This window comes from Desmodus rotundus, chromosome 3, assembly GCF_022682495.2.
Source record: "Desmodus rotundus isolate HL8 chromosome 3, HLdesRot8A.1, whole genome shotgun sequence".
In the NCBI taxonomy this organism is placed as follows: domain Eukaryota; kingdom Metazoa; phylum Chordata; class Mammalia; order Chiroptera; family Phyllostomidae; genus Desmodus; species Desmodus rotundus.
Window position 1 is genome coordinate 16,738,523 of NC_071389.1, and position 21,387 is coordinate 16,759,909.

General features: G+C 59.0%; 2 protein-coding genes across 7 annotated transcripts; one reads left to right on the forward strand and one right to left on the reverse strand.

Moving 5' to 3' along the window:
- Position 1: 1 nt before the first annotated feature.
- On the forward strand, positions 2 to 8,590 carry SYTL1 (synaptotagmin like 1). The gene is made up of 15 exons (XM_053920510.2): positions 2 to 147; positions 2,242 to 2,470; positions 3,826 to 3,974; positions 4,193 to 4,265; positions 4,347 to 4,392; positions 4,846 to 4,918; positions 5,175 to 5,275; positions 5,409 to 5,522; positions 5,698 to 5,861; positions 6,137 to 6,233; positions 6,541 to 6,699; positions 6,954 to 7,032; positions 7,150 to 7,249; positions 7,968 to 8,173; positions 8,370 to 8,590. Exons 2-15 carry the CDS (start codon positions 2,280 to 2,282, stop codon positions 8,507 to 8,509), a joined length of 1,692 nt encoding a protein of 563 aa, XP_053776485.1. The 5' UTR covers positions 2 to 147; positions 2,242 to 2,279; the 3' UTR covers positions 8,510 to 8,590.
- Positions 8,591 to 8,712: 122 nt separating this feature from the next.
- MAP3K6 (mitogen-activated protein kinase kinase kinase 6) lies at positions 8,713 to 21,323 on the reverse strand. 6 transcript variants are annotated; one of them, XM_053920508.1, is made up of 31 exons: positions 19,326 to 21,323; positions 18,020 to 18,036; positions 17,897 to 17,926; positions 17,788 to 17,811; positions 17,350 to 17,540; positions 17,062 to 17,230; positions 16,602 to 16,708; positions 16,335 to 16,385; positions 16,020 to 16,190; positions 15,820 to 15,932; positions 15,339 to 15,498; positions 15,010 to 15,172; positions 14,820 to 14,927; positions 14,657 to 14,706; positions 14,481 to 14,576; positions 14,237 to 14,324; positions 14,016 to 14,149; positions 13,570 to 13,697; positions 13,189 to 13,325; positions 12,755 to 12,860; positions 12,079 to 12,236; positions 11,784 to 11,976; positions 11,539 to 11,677; positions 11,078 to 11,237; positions 10,766 to 10,942; positions 10,377 to 10,482; positions 9,960 to 10,128; positions 9,766 to 9,878; positions 9,600 to 9,673; positions 9,246 to 9,322; positions 8,713 to 9,036 (listed from the first exon to the last, which is right to left on the reverse strand). In XM_053920508.1, exons 1-31 carry the CDS (start codon positions 19,666 to 19,668, stop codon positions 8,907 to 8,909), a joined length of 3,882 nt encoding a protein of 1,293 aa, XP_053776483.1. In that variant the 5' UTR covers positions 19,669 to 21,323; the 3' UTR covers positions 8,713 to 8,906. The 6 variants fall into 6 exon arrangements, with proteins under 6 accessions (XP_053776483.1, XP_053776484.1, XP_053776479.1 ...); XM_053920509.1 differs by lacking the exon at positions 17,788 to 17,811; XM_053920504.1 differs by having other exon boundaries at positions 17,897 to 18,036.
- Between the last annotated feature and the right edge of the window lie 64 nt (positions 21,324 to 21,387).

The window sequence follows — 21,387 nt, forward strand, 5'->3', positions numbered from 1 at the left end:
CCTCCTAGTGGGGCAGCTGCACGGCTGAGCTGCCGGTTGAGTCAGCCTTAGTACCTCACTTGCTCTTCTCCTGGTCCCTGAAACTCAGCTGCCAGGAGAGCCAGAGCCACCCCACGAAGGTGTCCCTTCCATACTGGACCCCTACAGGTAACATGCCTCAGGACAATGTCCCAAGGGGCAGGTGCTGCCACCTGGTATCCTGAGCACCCTCTGGGACCTTGGGGTGGGGGAGGCAGGAGTGTGTCTGGGACTGGAACAGCCAGACAGATGGACAGACACTTGTACGGACCAACGAGTGTGTCCCATAGTGTTGAAACAGCAGGGAAGACCAGATACCTGTTTCTGCCTCTGGAAGGAGAGGGGACTGCAGGAAGGCCTGTGCTGCTAGGACTCTGGGCTTAGGTGCCCACAGCCCAGCCCCAGGCAGACCTGCAGGACAAGAGCAGGGTCAGTTTTATAGACTGCTCCCCCACCCCCCGCCACCTACACACACATACACCCCTGGGGACCCTCAGGGTACCAGAGTACACACCACAACACACAACTCGGCCACACATACAGCACAGCAGGAAATACACAGCACTTACACCACACAACACCGTCACCCAGAAAGTCACTGAATACATCGCACAGACGACAGCCAGCCATTCAGCACCGCACCGTGACCGGACACAGACACACTTGCAGCAATATGCTACCCATGCCGACGAAGCGTACAGGCTCGTGGGTCCTCAGCGTGCACGCACGCCTGCTGGGCCGGCTCTCCGAGCAGCACAGCTCACCAGAGACATCGCCGTGGGCTCGCACACCAGCCGCAGAACAGCCCCGACTGCCATCCTGGGTCCTTTGGGCACAGGAGGGTGCAGGAACCAGGGCTTATGGGGAGCATGCAGGCATTCACACAGGCTGTGCAATGCCCGGTGGACGTGCAGGAGCCCCAGGCTCGTAGGCGAGGGTGAAGCAGCAGGGAGGGGGCTTGCTTGGGCTTTGACACTGACTCAGCTGGGAGGACACAGAACACAGGCAGCAGGCACTAGCCAGGACCTGCCTTCACCCTGGTGTCCTTGCACGGGAGGGCACAGGCGGGACAGGGAGGAGAGACCACCCAATGGGCTCAGGCCATGGTTCTGCTCTGCCCATGGCCCAGAGTCATGGGCCCCTTGCCACGTCCACACACCCACACGCCCCTCAGGGCTGGACAGATGTTTTGCTTCCGGAGTCACCATGGTACCTGAGCGGCCAGAGCTGCTTTGTCAGCACTGGGCCTCCACCACTGGGACCCCAGCCAGGTCCTGGGTCAGGGTGGGTGGGGGACTAATGTGGCCAGAGCAAGGGGCCCAGGGCGTCTGAGCGAGAGGGCAGGGCTGGCAGCCAGGGAATCCCCAGGCTGGAGGCCTGTGGGGGTGGGGGTGACGGTTACCTCAGGGGTGGGGGCGGGAGGAAGTTAGGGGTGTATGCTGGGGAGGAGGTTGCCTCAGACAGGAAGGCCAAATGGGCCAGGGCAGGGTGGAGGTGAAGGATGGAGGGAGGGGCGGTGCCAGGGGAAAGGGTGAGCAGATATGCGTGTTTGTGTGGGTTCATTCCTCAGGTGTGTGCAGACGTATTTCTGCCTTGAATTAATCAAACTTTCACCAACCATCTGTTGTGTGCAGAGTACTGGCTTCGGGGGTGAGAGCCTGTCTCTACCTTCAAGGAGCTCACAGTCCAGTTGGGTGGCAATTTGTGTGTGCAAAAGTCTGTGTGATTTGTGTGTGTGTAGGGACAAGTCTTTGTCCCAGGGCTTATTCTTGTACAGACGAACCTGCCCTGTGGGTCCTGCCTCCCTTTGTGTGCGCGGGCCTGTGTGCAGGTTTGAGGACATGTTGGGTCCGTCTCTTGGTTTGGGCGTGGGCCTGGGCCTATGACTGGATAGGGCCCTTCACTGGGGAGCAGGGGTGTGTGTGCCTGTCTTTATACAGGTCCCAGTGTGCGTGTGTGACTCGGTGTACATCTGCAGGGAGTTGTGTTTACATGTATCAGTGTGTGTGCACGTGTGTCTCTGCCTTTAAGTGTGCCCCTGAGTGTGTTTACGGGCCAGGGCATGCATGTGTCCCTGGGTGCATCTCATGCCCCCTTGCCCTCAGCCATCCTGGGACTGTACTCTGCCCACCCCTGCACACATTTGGGCAGAAAGGGGCAGGCAACGCCAGGATGTGCCCTATATTTGTGCAGGGCTTGACCTGACCCCCAGTCTGCCCCCAGGGAGCCATGTGTACCCAGCGGGGGCACTGCCCCAGCTGATGCCCCAGAGCGGCCACCCATCTCAAGAGGGTCTCTGGGCCCCACCTGGCCCCTTCATGGCGCATGAGCCAGAGCCCAAGGCCAAGGAGCTGTTGGACCTCAGCTTCCTGACAGAGGAGGAGCAGGAAGCCATTGCTGAAGTCCTGAAGCGGGATGCCCACCTGCGCCAGCTGGAGGAGGGGCGGGTCAGGTGAGGCAGGGCGGGAAGCCCAGGAGGAGGGGGCCTCAGGCACCTCCCCCCCCCCATCCCCACCAACATGCAGCCTCTTAGGTATCTGAGTAGTTCTTGTTTTTTGCCTTTTGGTTCCCTGTACTCCTGGCCAGCTCAGCTTATCACCTCTTGCAGGAGGCTGCAACAGCACCCTGCCAGCTTCTTGCTCTCCGGCCTTGTCCGCAGCCCACCACACTGCAGCTGGAGCTCCTCAGATCTGTCCTTAATACGCCTCACTGAACCTTCTCATGGCTCCTTGGCATCTGTGTCAGGGGCAAGCTCCTAAGCTGGACCCACAGGGCCTCCCTGATTGGTCCCTGCCAGCCTCCCACATTCATCTTCCACCAGCAACCACCAGCCCTCACACACATACACTGAGTGTCCACTACAGCCATTCGGGTGCTCTGCAGTCCCTGGACACACCCACCTTTCACTTCTAGGTCGTTCCTTCTTCTCCTTCCTGGAAGAGCATAGTGGCAGATGACCATGGGACTCCTAAGTAGAGCTTGGGGACAGACACCTCCTAGCTGTGTAACCTTGGGCAACATACCCGACCTCCCCAGCACCACTCTCCTCATCTGCGAAGTGCGGCTAAGAAACACTTCCTCATAGTGTTAGGAGGGATTACACAGAGTAGTCACTTTGTTTATTTATTTATTTATGTAATTTTAAAGCGGTTTATTTATTTTTTACATTTTTTATTTTTTTACTTTTAGAGAGAGGGTAAGGGAAGGAGAAAGAGAGAGAATCATCAATGTATGAGAGATACATGGATCTGTTGCCTCTCACATGCCCCCAACTCGGGACCTGGCCCCCAACCCAGGCATGTGCCCTGACTGGGAGTTGAACCAGTGACCTTTTGGTTTGCAGGCCAGCACTCAATCCACTGAGCTTTATGGTAGAGTAAGTTACTTACAGGAAGATTGAGTCAGAGTGGAAGGTGACCCCACAGTCTGCACAGATAACCTTTGCTGCTAGATAGGAGTTACAGTAAATGTTTTATAGTATCGCCGAACTATTGATGATCGACAAGACGAAGGAGCCATACCTGCTGGTGGTCTCACAGTGGCAATTGCTTACAGCTGACACTGGCACCTAGCTTGATATTCATCTCAAAGTTGGCCCTTCTTATGTCCATCATGGCAGCTACCTCTCTACAGTGTACTTGTCTATTCCAGAATCAGTCTCGCTACCAGCATGAGCTCCTCCAAAGTAGGGATCAAGTCTGATTTGCTGTTGTGTCCCTGGCCCCGGGTACAGGGCCCAGCACACAGTGGGTGGCAGGAATGTTGGCTGGGTGAGTGGTAACAGCCACGGCCTCCCCTATCCTCCAGGAAGCTCCGGGCCTCGTTAGCAGACCCTGGGCAGCTGAAAATCCTGACAGGGGATTGGTTCCAGGAAGCACTCGCCCAACGGCACCACCATGCCCACCTTGGCGCTGACCTTGTCCGAGCCTCTATCCGCAGGAAGAAGAGCTCCAGGGGTGAGAGGGGATATTTAGGGCAGGGCAGGCTTCATGCGGGCCAGGGTACCTGGTATGTGTGGACAGGTGGAGGGCCCCTGGGTTCCAGTCCCTGCTGCCCCTGGCATCGTGCCTTTGGCTGGGTACTACCCCTCAGTGGGCTATGGGAGGTGGGTGGTATCTCCCAGGGCCAGACTTTCTGCGGAGGGGGTTTCACAGAACTTCTCACCTGTGCACAGGAGACCAGGCTCTGGATAGCAATACTGAGGCTGAGGCTGCTGGGCAAGAAACTGAAGAGGAGTTGGAGCCCAGGTGGGTAGGGGTGGCAGGGAGGGGAGGGTGCTACAAGTCATTTGAGTCCCATCCCTGACAACCACCTCTCCCTACTCTTAGGCTCCTCATAAACCAGCCCCCCCAGGAGAGGCTCAGTGAGGCTGAGGTAAGTAACGAGTGAGTGAATGAACTAATGAATGAATGTACAGTGGCATGGCGGTGGGATGTGTTGGGAAAGAGACCCAGCCTATGAATCGGAAGACCCTGGTCTGCGCCTCTGTTATCCTCTCTGCCTAATAGTGTATGGACCTCTAAGGAAATCTCTGAATCTGTCTGTTACAGGTGGTGTAGGGAATGAGCAGGGCGAGGCCCAGGACTCAATCACTACTCTCTCCCACTAATGGGACCCTGGGAGTCAGGCAGGGCAGGCGCTGAAGCGTGAAGGGGTGTGAGGTACAGGTCCAACTGGTCCTGCAGCTGGTTGCCAGCCCTGCCCTGATGGCTATGCTAAATCTAAAGCCGGGGCAGCCAGCTGGAGCCTCTGACCTCTGACCCCATCATAACCTTTGTCTCTTCATCACTAGTCCCCACTGTGACTTCTACCCCTTGCTTCCTTCAGGGACCTGATTTCCCCTCACCATATGTCCCCCCAGAGGCTTCTGATCATGAGGAGGAGCCCCAGGCTCAGGAAGGTAAGTGGGAGGGTGTGTGTTGGGGAGCATAGAGAAGTTGTGGGGACCAGAGGCAACTCTTAAGTGACTCCAACCACCTGTGTTGACCTTCCTCTTCCAGCACTGGGGGTGGGGGTAGGCCTGCGGTCTTTGTGGACGACCCCAGGGCAGCACTGGGGCCCCAGTCTTCAGGTCATGGGGGTAGTAAACCAGTTCCTCCAGATTTGCTCCGGGCGGGCTGAGAAGGGCTGGCTCTGCAGTTTGCGTCCCACCCCAGCCCCTGGCCCAGGGGGTACACAGGTCTACGAAGAGGAGGCGAACCCAGAGCCGGAGCCGCCTGCTGGAGGAGAGGAGGGGCCGCAGCCCCGCCCAGCCCAGGTAGGCGGGAGCGGCCTGTAGCTGCTTTCAAGACCCGGAGCGGATTACGGGCGGGGAGCGAGCGGTCAGGCCCGAGCGTGGTCTGGGAAGAGGCTGGGAAAAGCGGGGACCCTGTCATTTCCCCTCTCCCCAGATCCAGGCGATGTCTGAGATCTTGGAGAACGGGGAGGGGGCCCCGGAGCCCGGCCCCTCACTCGACCGCATGCTCAGCAGCAGCTCCTCCGTGTCCAGCCTCAATTCCTCTACGGTGAGGGGGAGAAGGGGACAGGGTGCCTCCCCTCCCCACATCCCGACGCTAAGTTCCTGGCTCACCCCTCCCTCGCCCCCGGACCTGACACTCCAGCTCCTAGGCAAGCTACCTCCCAATGCCCTTTACCCTATCACCTCGCTCTGACCCCCCAACCCTCTCTACCCGCCCCCAGCTGAGCGGCAGCCTAATGAGCCTGTCGGGGGAGGTGGAGGCGGGCGTGCAGGTGTGTGGCTCCGTGCACTTTGCGCTGCGCTACGAGCCGGCCGCCGCCGAGTTGCGCGTACACGTGATCCAGTGCCAGAACCTCGCCGCCGCGCGGCGCCGCCGCTCGGACCCGTGAGTGCCCCACCCGGGCGGGCGTGGGCGCCAGGGAGCTGCTCTCACCGCCCAGTACCGCCACCTGTCTCGGCCTGTTTCATGGTGTGCAAAATGGGGGTCCGTGTTCTTGGGAGGCGCGGGCTTGAGTGAGATGACGCCTGTAACGCGCGGCACGAGGCCCGGCACGCGAAGCTGTTCCAGGCGGTGGCTGGGGAAGGCCCCAGGCTGGGGAGGAGGTGCCGGAAGGGCCTCCCCCGACCTCGCTCGCCTGGGCCTCACCTCTCCCACTGCAGCTACGTCAAAAGCTACCTCCTCCCGGATAAGCAGAGCAAGCGCAAGACCACTGTGAAGAAACGGAATCTGAACCCGGTCTTTAACGAGACTCTCCGGGTAAGCCTGCGACGACGGGGCGGCCCGCGTTCACGAATCGGACGTCCCTTCCTGAGGGCCAGGGTGGCAGGGGCAGCCATTGGCATCGTCATTGCCCGTCCCTTCGGCCCTCCATTCTGCCGGAAGAACGGCAGGGAGTCTAGTGGTGGGCGCGGCGTTCAGACTTCCATTAATGCCCTTCGGGGTTTCCCAGGACTCCGTCCTGCCAGGAGTGTGGTAGGACAAGCCCCAGTCAACCCCCCCGCGGCACTGAAGCCGGGGCCACGAGCGGTGCTCCATTAAAGCGCACCTCCTGTCCCCCACCCAGTACTCCGTCCCGCAGGCCGAGCTCCCGGGCCGCGTGCTGAGCCTGTCCGTGTGGCACCGCGAAAGCCTGGGTCGCAACCTGTTTCTGGGCGAAGTTGAAGTGCCCCTGGATACGTGGGACTGGGACTCTGAGGCCATCTGGCTCCCCCTGCAGCCCCGGGTGAGGCAGCAGACCCGCGTGGAGGGAGGACCCCGCGGCACACATCTTTGGTTTTCACCCCACCGAGCTTCCCCCAAGATCCCTTAGACTCCTTCGCCCGGAAACCTGACTACCCGGTGCCAAGACCTGGCCCCGCCCCTTCAGGACCCGCCCTCCCTGCTAACCACGCCCCATTGGTGTCTGGAGACCGCACCCCCCCTTGTGGACTCTGCCTTGGGCCCTGTCCCCGCTCCCTGACGGACCATCTCTCGCAGGTCCTGCCCTCTCCTGACGACCTTCCCAGCCGTGGGTGGCTCTCTCTGTCCCTCAAGTACGTCCCCGCCGGCTCTGAGGGTGAGTGGCCTCCCACGAGAGACCAAGCTGGATGGGCCCCTGGGAGGCAGGGGACTCTGTCCCTCAAGAGGGAGGGCTGGGTCCACGGGGCAAAGCCTGAGCCGAGGCTTTCCGCAGGTGCAGGACTGCCCCCGAGCGGGGAGCTGCACTTCTGGGTGAAGGAAGCTCAGGACCTCGTGCCTCTTCGTTCAGGACCCCTGGATACTTATATACAATGGTGAGGGATATTGGGACCTCCCCACTTCCCTTCCTTTTGCCTTGTATTGGAGCTTCCCACCCCCTTCTAATCACCCACCCTTGATCTCCTCAATCTGCTTTGACCACTGAACAGGAGTAAAGGGGACAGCTTGGGTCCCAAGAGTTGAGGACAACTTTGAGGAGCTGCATTTCAGTGGCTGGCACCTTTAGGACTTGTAGAGCTGAGGCTGGGGCCTGGGAGTCGCAGGGGCCCTTCCGTGGAGGACCTGCAAGGGCCAGGCTGTGAGGCTTTGCAGTTCAGTGGTTTTCAGAGTAAGCTCCCCGGGAACCTCTGGTGATGTCCCCAGGCTCTGGCCTAACAGGTTCTGAGATCCCAGCCCTGATTGGACCAGTCATTGTTTTTCTCTTAGGTTTTGTACTTCTGAGCAATACTTTATCTCGCAGAAAGGCCTCCGAGGCTTTAAAAAGTTTGGAGACTACTCTGGGGGGCAGCAGGAAGTCAGTGAAGGTCACTGAGCTGGGAGCAGCAAAATTCCATTTCAGAGCCATTCCTCTGGCAGGAGACCAGAGAGGAGGCTAACGCAAAGGTCCCAGGGTAGTGAGGGTTTGAGGCCAAGTCTCGGGCAGGAGCCAGAGGCCACGGCCATTGTGAGGGAGTACAGGTAGAGCTCAGTCATTGGTTGGTCCAGGGGAGTGTGAGGGGGTAGCCAATTGATGCCAGCCCACCTACGCCATAGCTCAGTGCTGCCTGATGACAGCCGGGCCAGCCGCCAGCGGACGAGGGTGGTACGAAGGAGCCTCAGCCCCGTGTTCAACCACACCATGGTCTATGATGGCTTCGGGCCTGCTGACCTGCGCCAGGCCTGTGCGGAGCTCTCCCTCTGGGACCACGGGGCCCTGGCCAGCCACCAGCTGGGGGGCACACGCCTCAGCCTGGGTACCGGTGAGTGGGGCAGCACCCTAGGGGCCATCAGTGCTGGGAGGCAGAGGCTTAATATGGAGCCTTGGGCACTTCTCTGCCCTTTTGTGAGCTTTGGTGTCCACTGAGAAGTCGGGGGTAAGTACATAATCGGGGACCAGGCCAGTACTCCTGGGGACCTGGGGTGTCCAGTGTGACCACGCCCTCTACCCTTGCCCAGGCAGCAGCTATGGGCTCCAGGTGCCCTGGATGGATTCCACACCTGAGGAGAAGCAGCTGTGGCAGACGCTCCTGGAGCGACCATGCGAGTGGGTGGATGGCCTTCTGCCCCTCAGAACCAACCTGGCCCCCAGGACATAGCTGCCTGACAAGCCTTACCAGACCCCTCTCTGGACCCCCATCTCAGGACCTGCCCTTGGAGGAAGTTAATAAAGTCTGTTCTAAGGGCAATAAGGGGCTGATGTCTGTTTGGGGTTGGGGGGATGGGGTGAAAGCAGGAAAGAGCCGGGAAAGTGTAGGGGGCCAGGTGAAGACACTTTAGATTCAGACACAAAGATCGTAAGAGAGCTGGTACCAGGACCCTCTCACACCTCAGAAGTTGCCAAGGCCCAGAGGTACAAAAGTGTCCTGTTTAATAGTCTTTGGTGGTGCTCAGTGAGCTTGGGGCATCTCTGTGGTTGGACTGCCCCCCCTCGTGGCCTCCTCCAGTTGCCCCTGGGTCCTGGGGTGGGTGTTTCATAAGTTCTTGTGTCTTCATTCATCCATCCTTGGGTCTGGCCTCTTGCCTCTGATGCCCTCCTTCAGCCTCCTGGGGGCCGTGGGTAACAGCCGTGGATCCTGCTCGCTGTGCCAAGATGGCTCTCCAGATGCGGCATGCCATCCCTCCCCTAGGGGTGGCAGGCTCAGTTCGGCTCAGCTAGAAGACCCTAGGCATTCTCTAGCACCCACTGTCTGCCCAACGCCCCCTCTGTCCCCTTGGGACGCTGATGTCCCTGCAGTTTCCAGAGAGGAAACTAGGCAAGCCTGTAGCTGGGGATCAGGATCTGGCCAGCATGATCCCAAAGGCAGGGGTCAACCTGGAGGGCTCAGGACATACCTGATGTGGGTGTAGGTGAGGTCATCTCTAGTGGCACAGGTCAGTAGGGAATGGAGGGTGAAGCTGTGGTTCAGCAGCTGGTTGGGGACAAAGACCCACACACAAGAAACAGGGAGAGATTAAAATCAGAGGATGTGTCCAGAGCATCAGAAGCTAGTTCTGTTTTACTACCAACATGCTAGGGCAGATCCCACCCCTTTCTGGGCCTCCGTTTTTTCATCTGTACAGTGGGAAGGGCATGCTAAGTGTTCCTCTAGTGTTGGGATTCCCTGCATCAGAGGGAAAAAGTGAGAAGAGCTAAAAGCCGGGCAGGGATGGAGTCTGGTTGGTGGAGGTCAGGGATAGCCCCCTTACGGTCTGGATAGTGCCTGAATCCACGTTCAGCTCCTGAAGCCACTGCACCAGGCCCTGGTCCACTGTTCGAGCGGCTGTCCAGGAGAAATCAGGTAAATCCAAGGGTGTCTCCTGCCAGAAGTTTTCTCTCACCACCATTAGTGTTCTCCAGCCAGGTCCCACTCACCTGGGGGCTCTGAGGCCAGGGAACAGGTCCTGGCCTCCTCATTCACCCGCTGCAGAGCTTGTTGCACCAGGGCCCGCCACTCACATTCCTTCTCAGCCAGGACATCTCGGAGCCTGTTGGATGGCAGAAAGCCAGTAGAAGGGAGTAGGGGTGAAGCTCACGCAGAGGCTATGGAGGGGCCCCAGGGGCCTTACCTATCAGTCTCTGCTTGCAAGAGGCCCAGCTGTACCATCAGAGGTGGGGGGCTCTGCTGGGGTTCCCTTGGGAACAGGCTCTGCTCAACCGGGGTCTCCTGCTGCTTCTGCTGGGACTCCTCTTTACTGGACTCTTCTGATGTCGGTGAGACTGCGTCCTTCTTCACATCTGCCAGTCAGAGTGAGGTGAGTTCAGGCAGGGCAGGAGCGCCCATTTGGGACCCCCAGACACTGGCAGAGGGTGCACAGGGCTCTGCGCAGCGGCCAGGCAGTGTCTGCGAGTTGCCCGTTTGGTCCCGCCCCCACCCACTCCTTCCTGGTCAAGCCCGAAGATCACAGCTCCTTTCGTGTTCGCCACCTTTCCAAGGGCCACACCCCGGCCCGCAGGCAGGCAGACGGGCTCCACCCCGGGCCTACCTGGGGTCAGCACTGCCAGGGCCACCTCTACCGCACGGCTGAGCAGGGAGTCTAGCACGAACATCCAGTGTGGGCGGATCTGGCGCCTGCGGAGAATCTGCTTCACCTGGAGAGGGTGGAGAGCTCAGCTGAGACTGCTGGGCCTCAAAAAGAGGTGGGGCTTGAGTTGCAAAGGCCTAGAAAATTTTCTGCCTGAGCCAAGTGGAGTGGACAGGCTTGGAGTCAAGAGGGCCTAAGAAGCTAGAACTGGGCGGATGTCCCTTCCCTAACGGCTCTGTCTTCACAGAGAAGACCTGGAATCATTCAACACCAAGTCCTCGCACATTTCCAAGCACAGGGCACTCATGAGCTCTTCTTGGGTAGCCCTAACTATGAGAAAGCTCCCTTACCGCACGGGGGAAGGCAAAGAGTGGTCCGTGCAGAAGCGAAGGCTCAAGGCCCTGGGCCCCCAGCTGCTCTTGTAGCTCCCACAGCTCCTGGGCTAGCTGCCGACGGTTGGGAGTGTGGATGTGCGCCCGGAGGCAGCGCAGTAGCTGTTCCACAAGATTCCTGCCCAGACGGGGACCCTGAGAAGGAAGAGAGGAGTCAGCAGGTATTCCCACTTGAGCCAAGAGATGCTGATTGTGGGCTGGGGTTCGTGGCCATCAGTAGGAATCCTGTCGGTGCTTGACCACCAGGGGGCGCTGGGGCGGGCCGCCCACCTGTTCTTGCTCCAGGCGCAGATTCTCCACCAGCGTGGGCAGCTCCTGCTTCAGCACTTCTGCCAGCATGGCCCGCCGCTTGCTCTCTTGATGCAGCAGGCTCAATCCTGAACTCTCCTCAGGAGACGTGGGCTCCTCAGCCCCAGGCTCCTCAGGCACCCTGGGTGCAACGGGGAGCAGCCAGTAGAGTGCCAGCGGCAACGCGGTCCAGCCACCTCCGCCCCAGGGTTTGAATGCTGGCTCTCTCTTTGACTCTCAGGCCTATCTCACAGGGATAAAAGGGAGAAACCTGGCACTGAGGGGACACACTAACTAAACACAAGTATGATATTTGGGAGGCAGGCACCAAATGCCACCCTTGCAAGTGGTGGAGGTGCCCAGGTTCTAAACGGCTTATTCTGGAGGGAGTACAAGGGCAAAACCAGATAAAGCGAACCCACCCCAGGATCCTAGGCTCTCACCGGAGCTGGCTGGTGTCTCCATAACTGAGGCAGCGCTTCGGGAGACTGGGAGGGTGTTGGGAGGGTGCCTGAGGGCATGGGAATGTCTGGGACTGGGTGGTCGAGTCAGCCGGAAGAGGAGGGCTGGCTGAAGGGGCATCTAAGGGAGGGACAAGACTGTCAGCCTGGGTCCCCTTCAGCCCTCACAGCTCCAGAGCTCCTTTGCCCTCACCCCAGTGTGCTCACTGTCTCCACCCGCACAGTACCTGAAGGCTGTGGAGCATGGCGGGGGGATCCTGGGCTTCGGCTCCTCTTCCCAGGCTGCAGGAAGGGGTCCCCAAGCAGTGCTTGTGCACTGGCTCGGAGGCGGGGATCTGGTTCAAAAGTTCGCAGGAGGAAGGCTTGGGCCTCAGCTGACAGAGAACTGGGCACTGGGGGATGTACCTTGTACATGCCCACCTGGGAGAGGGCAGAGTGGGTAAACAAAGGTTAAGTTTAGAGGTGTTTAGGGCCCAGCCTGTCTGCATACCACCTCTTGAGCCAGGGCCTGAGTGGTCTCACCTGAAACATGGCAGCCTGCGGGTTCCCTAGCTCGTGGAAGGGTGGGCGACCTGTGGCCATCTCGATTACAGTGCAGCCCAATGACCAGATGTCAGCTGCCTTTCCATACCCTCGTGGGCCCTGGTCAATGATTTCTGGGGCCATATATTGTAGGGTCCCTAGGACAGGAGCAGTAGCAATAATGCTCATCGAGGCTTTATTGCTATGGGAGCAGTGGGGGCGGGGGGGGGGGGGGAGGCTGTATCATCCTTCGACTGCCTTCACCCTCCCTGAACGCTATCATCCAAAACAGTTCTCATCCCTCACCCTGGTTGTCAGACATCTATCTGAGCTTCCTCGCTCATCTTAGGCTCCATCTCACTCACCGACTCCATCACCTGCAGTAGGTTCCATTATATAACCTGGATTGCACGATCCACTCCGGATTCTGTCACCCACTTTGGTCCACGTTGACACTTCTGGATTCCACCTCAAGCACTCAACTCAATGTCCTCAGCTATCTAAACTCCAATTCTAGAGTCCATCACCTCACCCCTGGCTGGCTCAGCCACCTGCCCTGGGTTCTACCCCCATCAGGACTCTTAACTGCATGCCCAAGAGAAGCTTCATTCCCTGGAAGGCTCCAAGAGTTCTGTCCCAGCTCAGCATCCCCACTCACCACCCCACACCCTATTACCTGTGAAGGTCTCAGTGCAAGGTGTGATGCCTGCCAGCCGCTTGGAGGTGCCAAAGTCAGAAATTTTGAGTAGCCCACTGAAAGTGTTGATCAGCACATTGTCCCCCTGAGTAGAATGTACATTGCGTTCAGTGGACATCAGGCTGGGCTCCTGGTGACAGAGCGGACCCTACACTGGATCCCATCTCCTGGGAACCCCAGTCTGGCCCTGCCTCTGTCAACCTCCTCACCCTGCCATCCCACTGTGCCCCTCTGGGAGCTGGCACCTGGTTTGGTCTCAGATGCGAACCTTTCTCCTTCTCTAGGGAAACTCCTTGATGAGTTCCCCACCCTTTGCAAAGGGCCCGCCCACTGAACCGCCAGCCTCTCTCTGATGCTATGTCTCCTCCTTTCCCACTACCAGCAAGCCAGAGAGGGCCAGCCACAGTGCTCACCTTGATGTCACGATGCACAATTCGATTGTCATGTAGGTAGCTGAGTCCCTGCAAGATCTGACGGGTATAGAAACTGATGGTGCTCTCATTGTCCTGCAGGGGTCCCCACACTGACCGCAGCAAGGAGGACAGGCTGCCTGGGCAGGTAGAGTCCAAGGTCATCATTGCCACCCACTTACTCCAACCCATAATTCTCTGCCCAGACATGCCCATGCTATGGCCCAGACTCCATCATCCCACTGCCCTGTGTCAGCTAATTCTGGGCTACACACCACCTACACACGCTAGGATCCATTTCCCCCAAGGGTTCTCCACCCCTGCCTGGCTCCATCCCCATGGCCTACATCTCCAGTTTCACTCCTATGCCAGCAGGGAAGGTACCTCCAGGCACTTCCTCCATGAAGATCTTGAGGTAGCCGCCCTGGCTGGCTGAGCCCAGATAGCGCACGATGTTCTTGTGGCGCAGGCGCTTGTGCAGAGCGATCTCTTCATGCAGGGGCTGAGAGAACCTAGGGGCAATTAGAGAGAGGAATAGGCCAGATTTGGACAGAGATGCTTACCCAACTCCAGCACCAGCCAGGCCACGCCCCCAGGATCTGACCGTCCCCACTTATCACCCAGCCCACAAGCCCCTCCAGATTGTAGCCCCACCCTCTGGTCTCTGCCTTTCTGACCACAGGCCTGGGCCCACTGGGCTTGGACTCTCAGGTCCATGAGCCCGCCCACCACCCCGCCCACATAGGCCTCTCAACTCTGGTCCCACCCACTTGACCTGCCTACCTTACCCCTGAGACCTTGGCCCCACCCACACACCCTGAGCCACACACCTGCTGTCCCGTTCAGGGATCTCCTTGATGGCGATGCGTACCCGCGTGTGCCGGTCGCGTCCTGCGTACACGACCCCGTAGGTACCCTTGCCCAGTACCAATCTCTCTCCAGTCTCCGTGTACTCGTAATCAAACTGCGGGGGCGGGTGAAAAGGGGGATCAGCAGGGCTCTTCCTCCTTTCCCCTCCCCGATCTCAGATCTCCCAGTTCCTCCTCCTCACCTCCAGCACCTCACCCACGCCCTCCGCCTCCTCCGCTGGTGCTCTGGAATCCGGATTTGTCACCAAGGACTGGATCAAGCCGCAGAACCTGAGGACAGGGGAGGTCAGACAGGTCAGGAGGGTACCTTAGATATAGTGTCCTCTCCTTTGCCAAGAGCAGCTCTGGGCCACATCCCTTCCTTTCCCTCACTCCCCTGGGCATCACAGCCCTGAGGGTACCCTAAACCCAAGAGGTTGCGCTCACCACTGGCAGTGCCCTATGCTGGAGAAGCACAGCTGGACGTCCTGAGCAGGGGGAAGCGCATAGAGGAAGCAGCAGCGTTCGTCCTGTTTGGAGGCACTGGGAAGGGATGGACACAGTGAGCGCCAGGCCAGCCAGCAGGGCGCCCCACCCGGACTGCCCCAGGCCTTGCCCCTCACCTGACACCACAGATGGAGGTGACTGAGAAGGTCCAGCTGGAGGGACCATCCTGTGAGAAGCAAGTGAGTCAGAGGGCCGTGCCAGGGAGCAAGAGGGGGCGGAAGAAAGGCTGGAGAGAAGGGGTGCTCAGCAGGGAGTCGGGGGACTCAGCGGCAACTTCACCTGGGTCTCAGGCTCCAGCAGGCTCAGCGTCACTGCGCTCACTGGGTCTCTACCCTGAACCTCCAGCCGTGCGGGCAGCAGCACTTGGTTCATCTCCAGGACCAGGACCTGCAGGTGACAAGGGAGTGTGGGGGCTTAGATGAGAAGGGGGCTGCCCTTCTCCCAGGTCTCCTACTCCCACGGGCCTCACCAAACACTGGTCCCCTTGGGAACTGGCAGTTTTGAGCAGCTGGCAGGACTGAAGTAAGAAGTGCAGCCAGAAGTGGGCGCGGCGTGGGGCCCCTCCAAGGGGCTCTGGTGTGGGTCTGAAGTGCTGGTATAGCAGGAAGGTTTCCATCATGGACACCAGGTACCTGCAGGCACGACGCAGCCAGTGAGCTGAGAGAGCAGACTGCACACAGGCACTGGGGGTCATGGCACGGAAGGGGCCAGGTCACCAGCCCAGGGCTCAGGCCAGTGGTCACAGGTACAGGAGCTGACGGCACAAGCCAGGCCAAGACTGAAGAGGGGGCCACTTACCATATGGGGGCGTTGAGCTTGTATAGCTTCTCTGCAGCCAGCGCCACCTGAGTGGGGTCATTAGCTAGGATCTGAGCTCCCAGGTAGAAGCCTACATCCCAGTAGTACTGCATCTTTTCCACACAGCCTTTTCGGGCCAGCAGGCAGCCCAGCTTCATACCTGGGAACGAGGGGCATAGGCCACACATTCAAGCAGGCAGAGACACAGATGTGGGTGAAAATGTAGGTGTGACATGATCTCAGGTGGGAGTAGGAGCTCTGGGAACACGTGCTTGTGGAAGGAACACAGGTGTGAGCTAAGGAGCAGAGAGTCATGGGCTTAAGGGCTCACGAGGGCCTAGGACAGGTATGAGGACCCAGGTGTGGGTTCAGACAGGAGAGGTCCCAAAAGGGACAAACCCAGTCCCAGCTCAAGTGCAGTGTTTTCTCTCCCTGACCTTGGCCCCTACTGAGGGGACAAGGGTGCAGGACTGAGGCTCACCGATGAGCTGGAGCTCGCTGGAGTCCTCAAAGTGCTGCCCAGCAGCAATGAGGAGCACAGCAGCGTTGATGCCGGAGTGGAGGCTGGGCTCGACATCGAAAGCCTTCCGATACCTGGGGGCCGGACAGAGGGCTGTAAGGCTGGACCAATGCCCGCAGCCCCACCCCTCAGCCGACTGCCCAGTTGCTTGTGCCCCTTACCAGTGATAGGCCTGTTCTCGGTGCCCAGCATCCTGGAAGCCAGAGCTGAAGAACATGTCCTTGTAGATACGGCCACACATGCAATACAGGTCGGGTGCCACGGAGCCCTTACTCTGGACCAGTGGCAGCAGCACAGCCAGTGCCTTCTCTCGGTCCCCAGGCCTGTTCCTCCTAGGAGAAGGGGAAGACAGGCTGGAGACCTGCCTGGTGGCCCTGTCCCATATCTGGGGACCCCCCGATGCTGAACCACGGGGACCCTTCCACGAGCCTGACAGAAATGAACCCAGAATAGCAGTGACCAGGGTCAGCACTGACCTTCCTAGAGGTAGTGATCCCAGATGGAAGTGATTTCTAGCTGCAATGACTCTGAAGAGAGGAGACCTTGGACAGCTGTGACCTCTCCAAGAGCACCACCTCGCCCCACCCTGGGCAGCAGTAATAGAACAACAGGGCCATCTGATATCAGTGTGACCCCGGTCAGCAAACTCCACGAACAGCACTGAGCCCAGACAGCAATGACGTCATACAGCGGGGACCCATGCTCCCTGGTGGCTATGACCAGAGTGTGGCTCTGCCACTCACCGGTTGAGGGCGAATGTGTAGTGGAAGCGGACATCGTGCTGCTCAGCCACGTCGCAGGTGGGCAAGGCCTGCAGTGTCTCCACCAGCTCGATGATGGCTGAATAGTCCTGCGTGAGGGGCAGCACACACTGACACAGTGGCCTCTGGTGGGTCCCACTGGCCCCTGAACCCTGAGGGGAAACCTTGAGCTGGGGGTCCCCTCCCACCCCTGTCGCCCCACCTTCCCACCACCACCCTCTGCACACCTCCCTCAGGCCCGGCTGGTAGTGCAGACACTGCACCTTCACAGAGAACTCACTGTGCTCCCCAACCTCACAACTGCCCCGGGAGACAGTGAGGTGATCATCCCCACTACAAACTGAAGCTCAGAGACATCAGGTAACTTGAGCGGCACAGCCAGGAGCTGACACGCATTTGTCTGACACCGAATGCTACATCTCACCCTCCTCTCTGCACACACCTGCACGTCACGGTAGGAAAGCAGCAGGTTCATGATGATGTCAGGGCTCAGCAGCTCCACGCTGTCCAGTCTCCGCTGCAGGCGAGCCAGCTCCTGCCGCAGCTGCTGCCCGCTGAACCGCTCCCGGGCCTGCCGGATGTTCTGCCGCATGGTCTCCCGGAAATAGCCACTGGTGCCCGCAGCAGGAGAGGGAGGGAAGGAGAGGAAATGGTGGGGCCTGTCCCTCAGCCCACGCCACTGCACCCGCTCCAGCCTCCTCCTGGTGCACCTTCCCTGGCTCCCCCTTACCAAGAGTCTGTGGGTGTGGCCTCCAGCAGACGGGCAAGTCGGCCCACCAGGGGTGTGAGCAGGGCCTCAGTGCCCACTCCAGGCTGGACCAGCCCATCAGCCAGACCTCTCAGGAGGCCGACATCACCACACAGCACCCGACCAGTGGCTGTCACAACATAGGGGATCAGCGTGTAGCTGCCAACGCAATCCTGGTGGGGAGGAGGCAGGAATCAGTAGAGGTCAGAGGTCAGCATCAAGTTAGACAGAGGCAGTGAGAGAGTCAGGGGTCAGCACCAGTGGGAACTGGAATAGTAGGGATGGGGTACACTGCAGGAAGGGAAGCAATAGGGAGCAGAGGGTCACACAGATGTCAGGAGGCCAGCAAAGGTAGTGCGGGGTCAGAGGTCATAATGGAAGTCAAAGGGCATGTTGGAGTGAGGGGTGGTTTCTGCTCACAGAGTTCTTCTGGAAAATGTCCTCCTGCAGGGAACAGACAGATACTGATGCTCTGGGTAGGCCCTACCCCCACCCTGTGCCTGCCCCCACCAGCCACCTGGCCACCTACCCGAAGGGCCTGCAGGTCAGGGATGTCAGCCTGGGAGCAGAGAAGCACGTTGTTGGTCATGCTGAAGCTCTCACGCACACCGAGGTGGTAGAACAGGGAGGGCTGTGCCAAGGAGTTGCTCACCTCCAGCACCACCACGTCTGCAAGCACACAGGTGGGGGCCCTGAGCTCTGGAGCCCAGCTTGGTGGGGGAGGGGGCTGCAGATCCATCCCGGCTCAGCCTGGCTTCCCATGTGACTCCAGCAGGATCCAGTTTTGCTCCTGGCCTCAGTTTCCCCCTTTTAGGGTCCTTTGGGCTCTTACGCAGAACTTGTGTCTGTGATGCTGCAGGAGAGGGCTTGAGCTCAATGGGTCCTCACCCTGCTGTCCAGAGCCTGGGGCCACTGGGCACAGAGAAGGGGAGGTTGTGCGCCGGCCGGAGCCTGTTCTAGGCCATTTGAGAAGCAAGAGTTGGGCCAGCATGAAAGTCGCCTTCCCTGAGTCCTCAACCCAGTCTCCTGAAAGGTCCTAGCACTGTGTGTAGGTAACTCTGAGCTATGGGTGCCTGTGCGTGTATAGCTTCTTGTGACTGGATCTCTGGGTGTGACGGGGTCTTCGAGGACCTGTGTATTGACATATATGTGATTTGTAAGTCTGTCTATGACTCTGTATGCTGGGTGTCCTCCAGGGCGAGTGAGCCTTCATTTTCTAGGCTGTGATTTTATGGACATCCGGCAAGCACTGGCGCCCAGACTCTTGGGTAAACAAATAAGTATCGGGAGGCGTCAGGGTTGGCAGAAGGAAAAGCCTACTTGCCCTGGAAAAATCGCCTCTGGTCCCACCCCCCAGGAGATTCTGCCCCGCCTCCAGCCCTGCCCATTGTCTTGCTGGTATGAGCACTTCTTAACCTAAGCTCCCTATCCAGTCCGTCGAGTCCCTTCGTTTCCCTTTCTGCCTCTCTAGCCCAGTCCTCGGAAGTAGTATGCTAGCACACCTGAACTCCAGTCCCCCAAGCAGAGGCCCTTCCCTAGTCCAAGCTCCACCTTCCAGGATCCACCCTCCTAAACTCCTCGGGAAATCATTCCGAGGCGGAGTTCTCCAACCCCATTGCTAAAATACCGCCCCCCCCACCCCCGCCAGCTCCCAGCAGTGGCCCAGTCCTAACCCGGCTTCTCACGCACGGTGCCTGCTTAAGTCCCAACCCTAAACCCCGAAGCGGGCCTGGATCCGCTAAGTTCTAGCCCGATCCCGGCCGTGCTCCAAACTTCCTAAATTCCACTTTTGTCAGGGTACCACCTCGGGTCCTTAAGCTTTAGCTCACGTTATAAGCCCCTAGACCTCACACCGGTCTCGGTCCCTCCTCGGAGTCGGTGAGCCACTCCCCTTTCGGCCCAGCCCAAGGCCCTAAATCAGCCCGGAATCCTGGTCCCGCAGCCCAGCGCACACTCACCGGCGTTGTAGAAGGAATCCAGCGCTGCTGTGTCTCCCAGCGCCAGCGTCCCAAAGGGCAGGCTGCGCAGCTGCGGCCTCGGCCGTGTCCCGGGGAGCTGCGAGCAAGCCTCGCGCAGGCAGCGGAGGGGCAGCGGCTCTGTCTCGGCTCCCCTCTCCTGCTCCACCCCGGGCTGCGGCTCCCGGGTCAGCACGTAGACCACACTGAGCGGCCGGCTTCGTGCGCAGCCCCGGCCGGGGCGTGCTGCGGTCGACCGGCCCCTACTCAGCGCCTCGGCCAGAGGGTCCTGCCAACAGCTGCCGGCACACTCCAGGGCCCCGGGCTGGGGGCACTGCCCCGCCATGCGGGGGTGCTCAAGCGTCAGATGTGCTCTGGGCACCCAGGGTCGGGCAGGAGCCAGGGGCGATGTGTCCAGGGATCTCGAGATCGGGAATCTCTTATGGGATCTGGAGATCCGAATCCCAGCAGAGATCCCGTTCCCAAAATCTGGAGTACTGGGCGAAATGTGGTCTCTGACTTGGAAGGTCCTGAGGATCTGAAATCGGGAATTGGGTCCCAGGAATCTGGGGCATCCAGTGATCCGTGGCTCAGAGTCACGTGGGAGATTCCGGGACTCCGTCCGACCCTGTCAGCCACTCAGACTCCGCAGGAGAGCTTCCACCTTCCTTTTCTCTGCCCTATATGTAGGCTGAGCCCAGCCCTTTCCCGCCGACAGGAAAGCTCCACCCACGGCCCTGGGGCAGCACCGCTCCCTAGCGGCCCAGGACTCAGTCTCTCCGCCTCCCTGGTATCCAGCTAGAACCTCTGAGTCCCGCACTTCCGGAACAGCCTGTGCCACTGTGCAGGCCAACCACTGTGGACTGCTCACAACAGGAGCTCATAATATGTGTGCCCAGGTCTGGGCTAGGGAAGAGGTGTGAAATACAGGCCCTGCCTTTCAGGGATCTATGGAATGAATGGATCTCCAGAGACATTAGGATGTGCAGAGCATGGTGAAGAGTTAGTGTTCTCCAGGGAGGGGCTGGAATGGGGGAAGCCTGCCCCTCCACCTGCCTGGAGGCCATCAGCCCTAGGATGGGACTTGGCTTCTGAGCTCCCCAGTTTGCCCTCTTGCCAGGGAGGCTACTCTCCCCAGAATCCAATCTGCTGATCTTGGACCTCCATTCAGAACCTGACCATAGGACTTGAGAAGAGTGTCCACACAGGCATTTCTTCACCCCCCTGAGAGAGAATCCCAGAACTCCAACCCTTCTCCAGTAAGTGAGGCGGCAACCTGGTGTAAACGTCGGTGGGCTCTGACATCAGGAACTGGGGACTCAGAGAGGCTGAGTAACTTGTCCGAGATCACCAGGCCACAGGAGCAGGATGCAATCCCCAGGGCTCCTCATCAGACTACAGATATCAGACTCTTAACTACCGTATTTTGCTGTGTATAATGTGCTCTCTTTTGCCCACATTTTTGAGGGAGAAATAAGGATGCACATTGTACAGGGGTATAATGATTACACACCATGGGTATAGTAATCCCATGTGTAATGTGCACAAAACGTGGGTGTGTGTTGTACACGGCAAAATGCGGGTACTTAAGGCTCTGCCACTTTCTAGAATGTGGCTCCAGCGGATTAACTGCTTGATAAATGCTAGCTCAATAACTGCTGTTTCATCACCTGTAGCCCCATGGAAGAAAATGTACCTTCCTTGGTTTGACCCTGAGTTTAAACCAGCCCCTAGTGGAACCAGACAGAAGTAGCCAAGGATAAGCTCTGGGCTTACAACACAGGCTGGGGTGGGAAACAGATGTCCTATCAAAGACAGTCCTGGGCAACAGAAAGGGTGAGAAAACTGCAATTTGTACCACAAAACCACCCACTTGTAGGACCCAGAGGGCTCAAGGACACTGTCAGCGGATGGTTGAATCCCAAGTCTTTCACTAAATGCTCCCTGGCCTTGGCTTGCAACTTCCAGAGATGGAAGACTTGCTACGTATGAGGCTGACCCTTTCATCTTCCTGACTGAAAGAAAAGTCTTCCTTCAATGGAGCTAAAACCCTATGTCCTTACTC

Bases quoted from the DNA above. Each gene is read 5' to 3' on its own strand.
- MAP3K6 (XM_053920504.1), bottom strand. From the start codon at position 19,668: ATGGCGGGGCAGTGCCCCCAGCCCGGGGCCCTGGAGTGTGCCGGCAGC. The intron at 17,541-17,787 runs GTGAGCAGAAAC...CCTCCCCACCAG, and splicing joins ACATTTTCCAGAAGAACTCT to GATTGCGTTGGCAGCTACAC. The intron at 14,707-14,819 runs GTGAAGTTGCCG...TGCTTCTCACAG, and splicing joins TGCTGGAGCCTGAGACCCAG to GATGGTCCCTCCAGCTGGAC.
- SYTL1 (XM_053920510.2), top strand. From the start codon at position 2,280: ATGCCCCAGAGCGGCCACCCATCTCAAGAGGGTCTCTGGGCCCCACCT. The intron at 4,919-5,174 runs GTAAGTGGGAGG...GTCCCACCCCAG, and splicing joins GGAGCCCCAGGCTCAGGAAG to CCCCTGGCCCAGGGGGTACA. The intron at 8,174-8,369 runs GTGAGTGGGGCA...ACCCTTGCCCAG, and splicing joins ACGCCTCAGCCTGGGTACCG to GCAGCAGCTATGGGCTCCAG.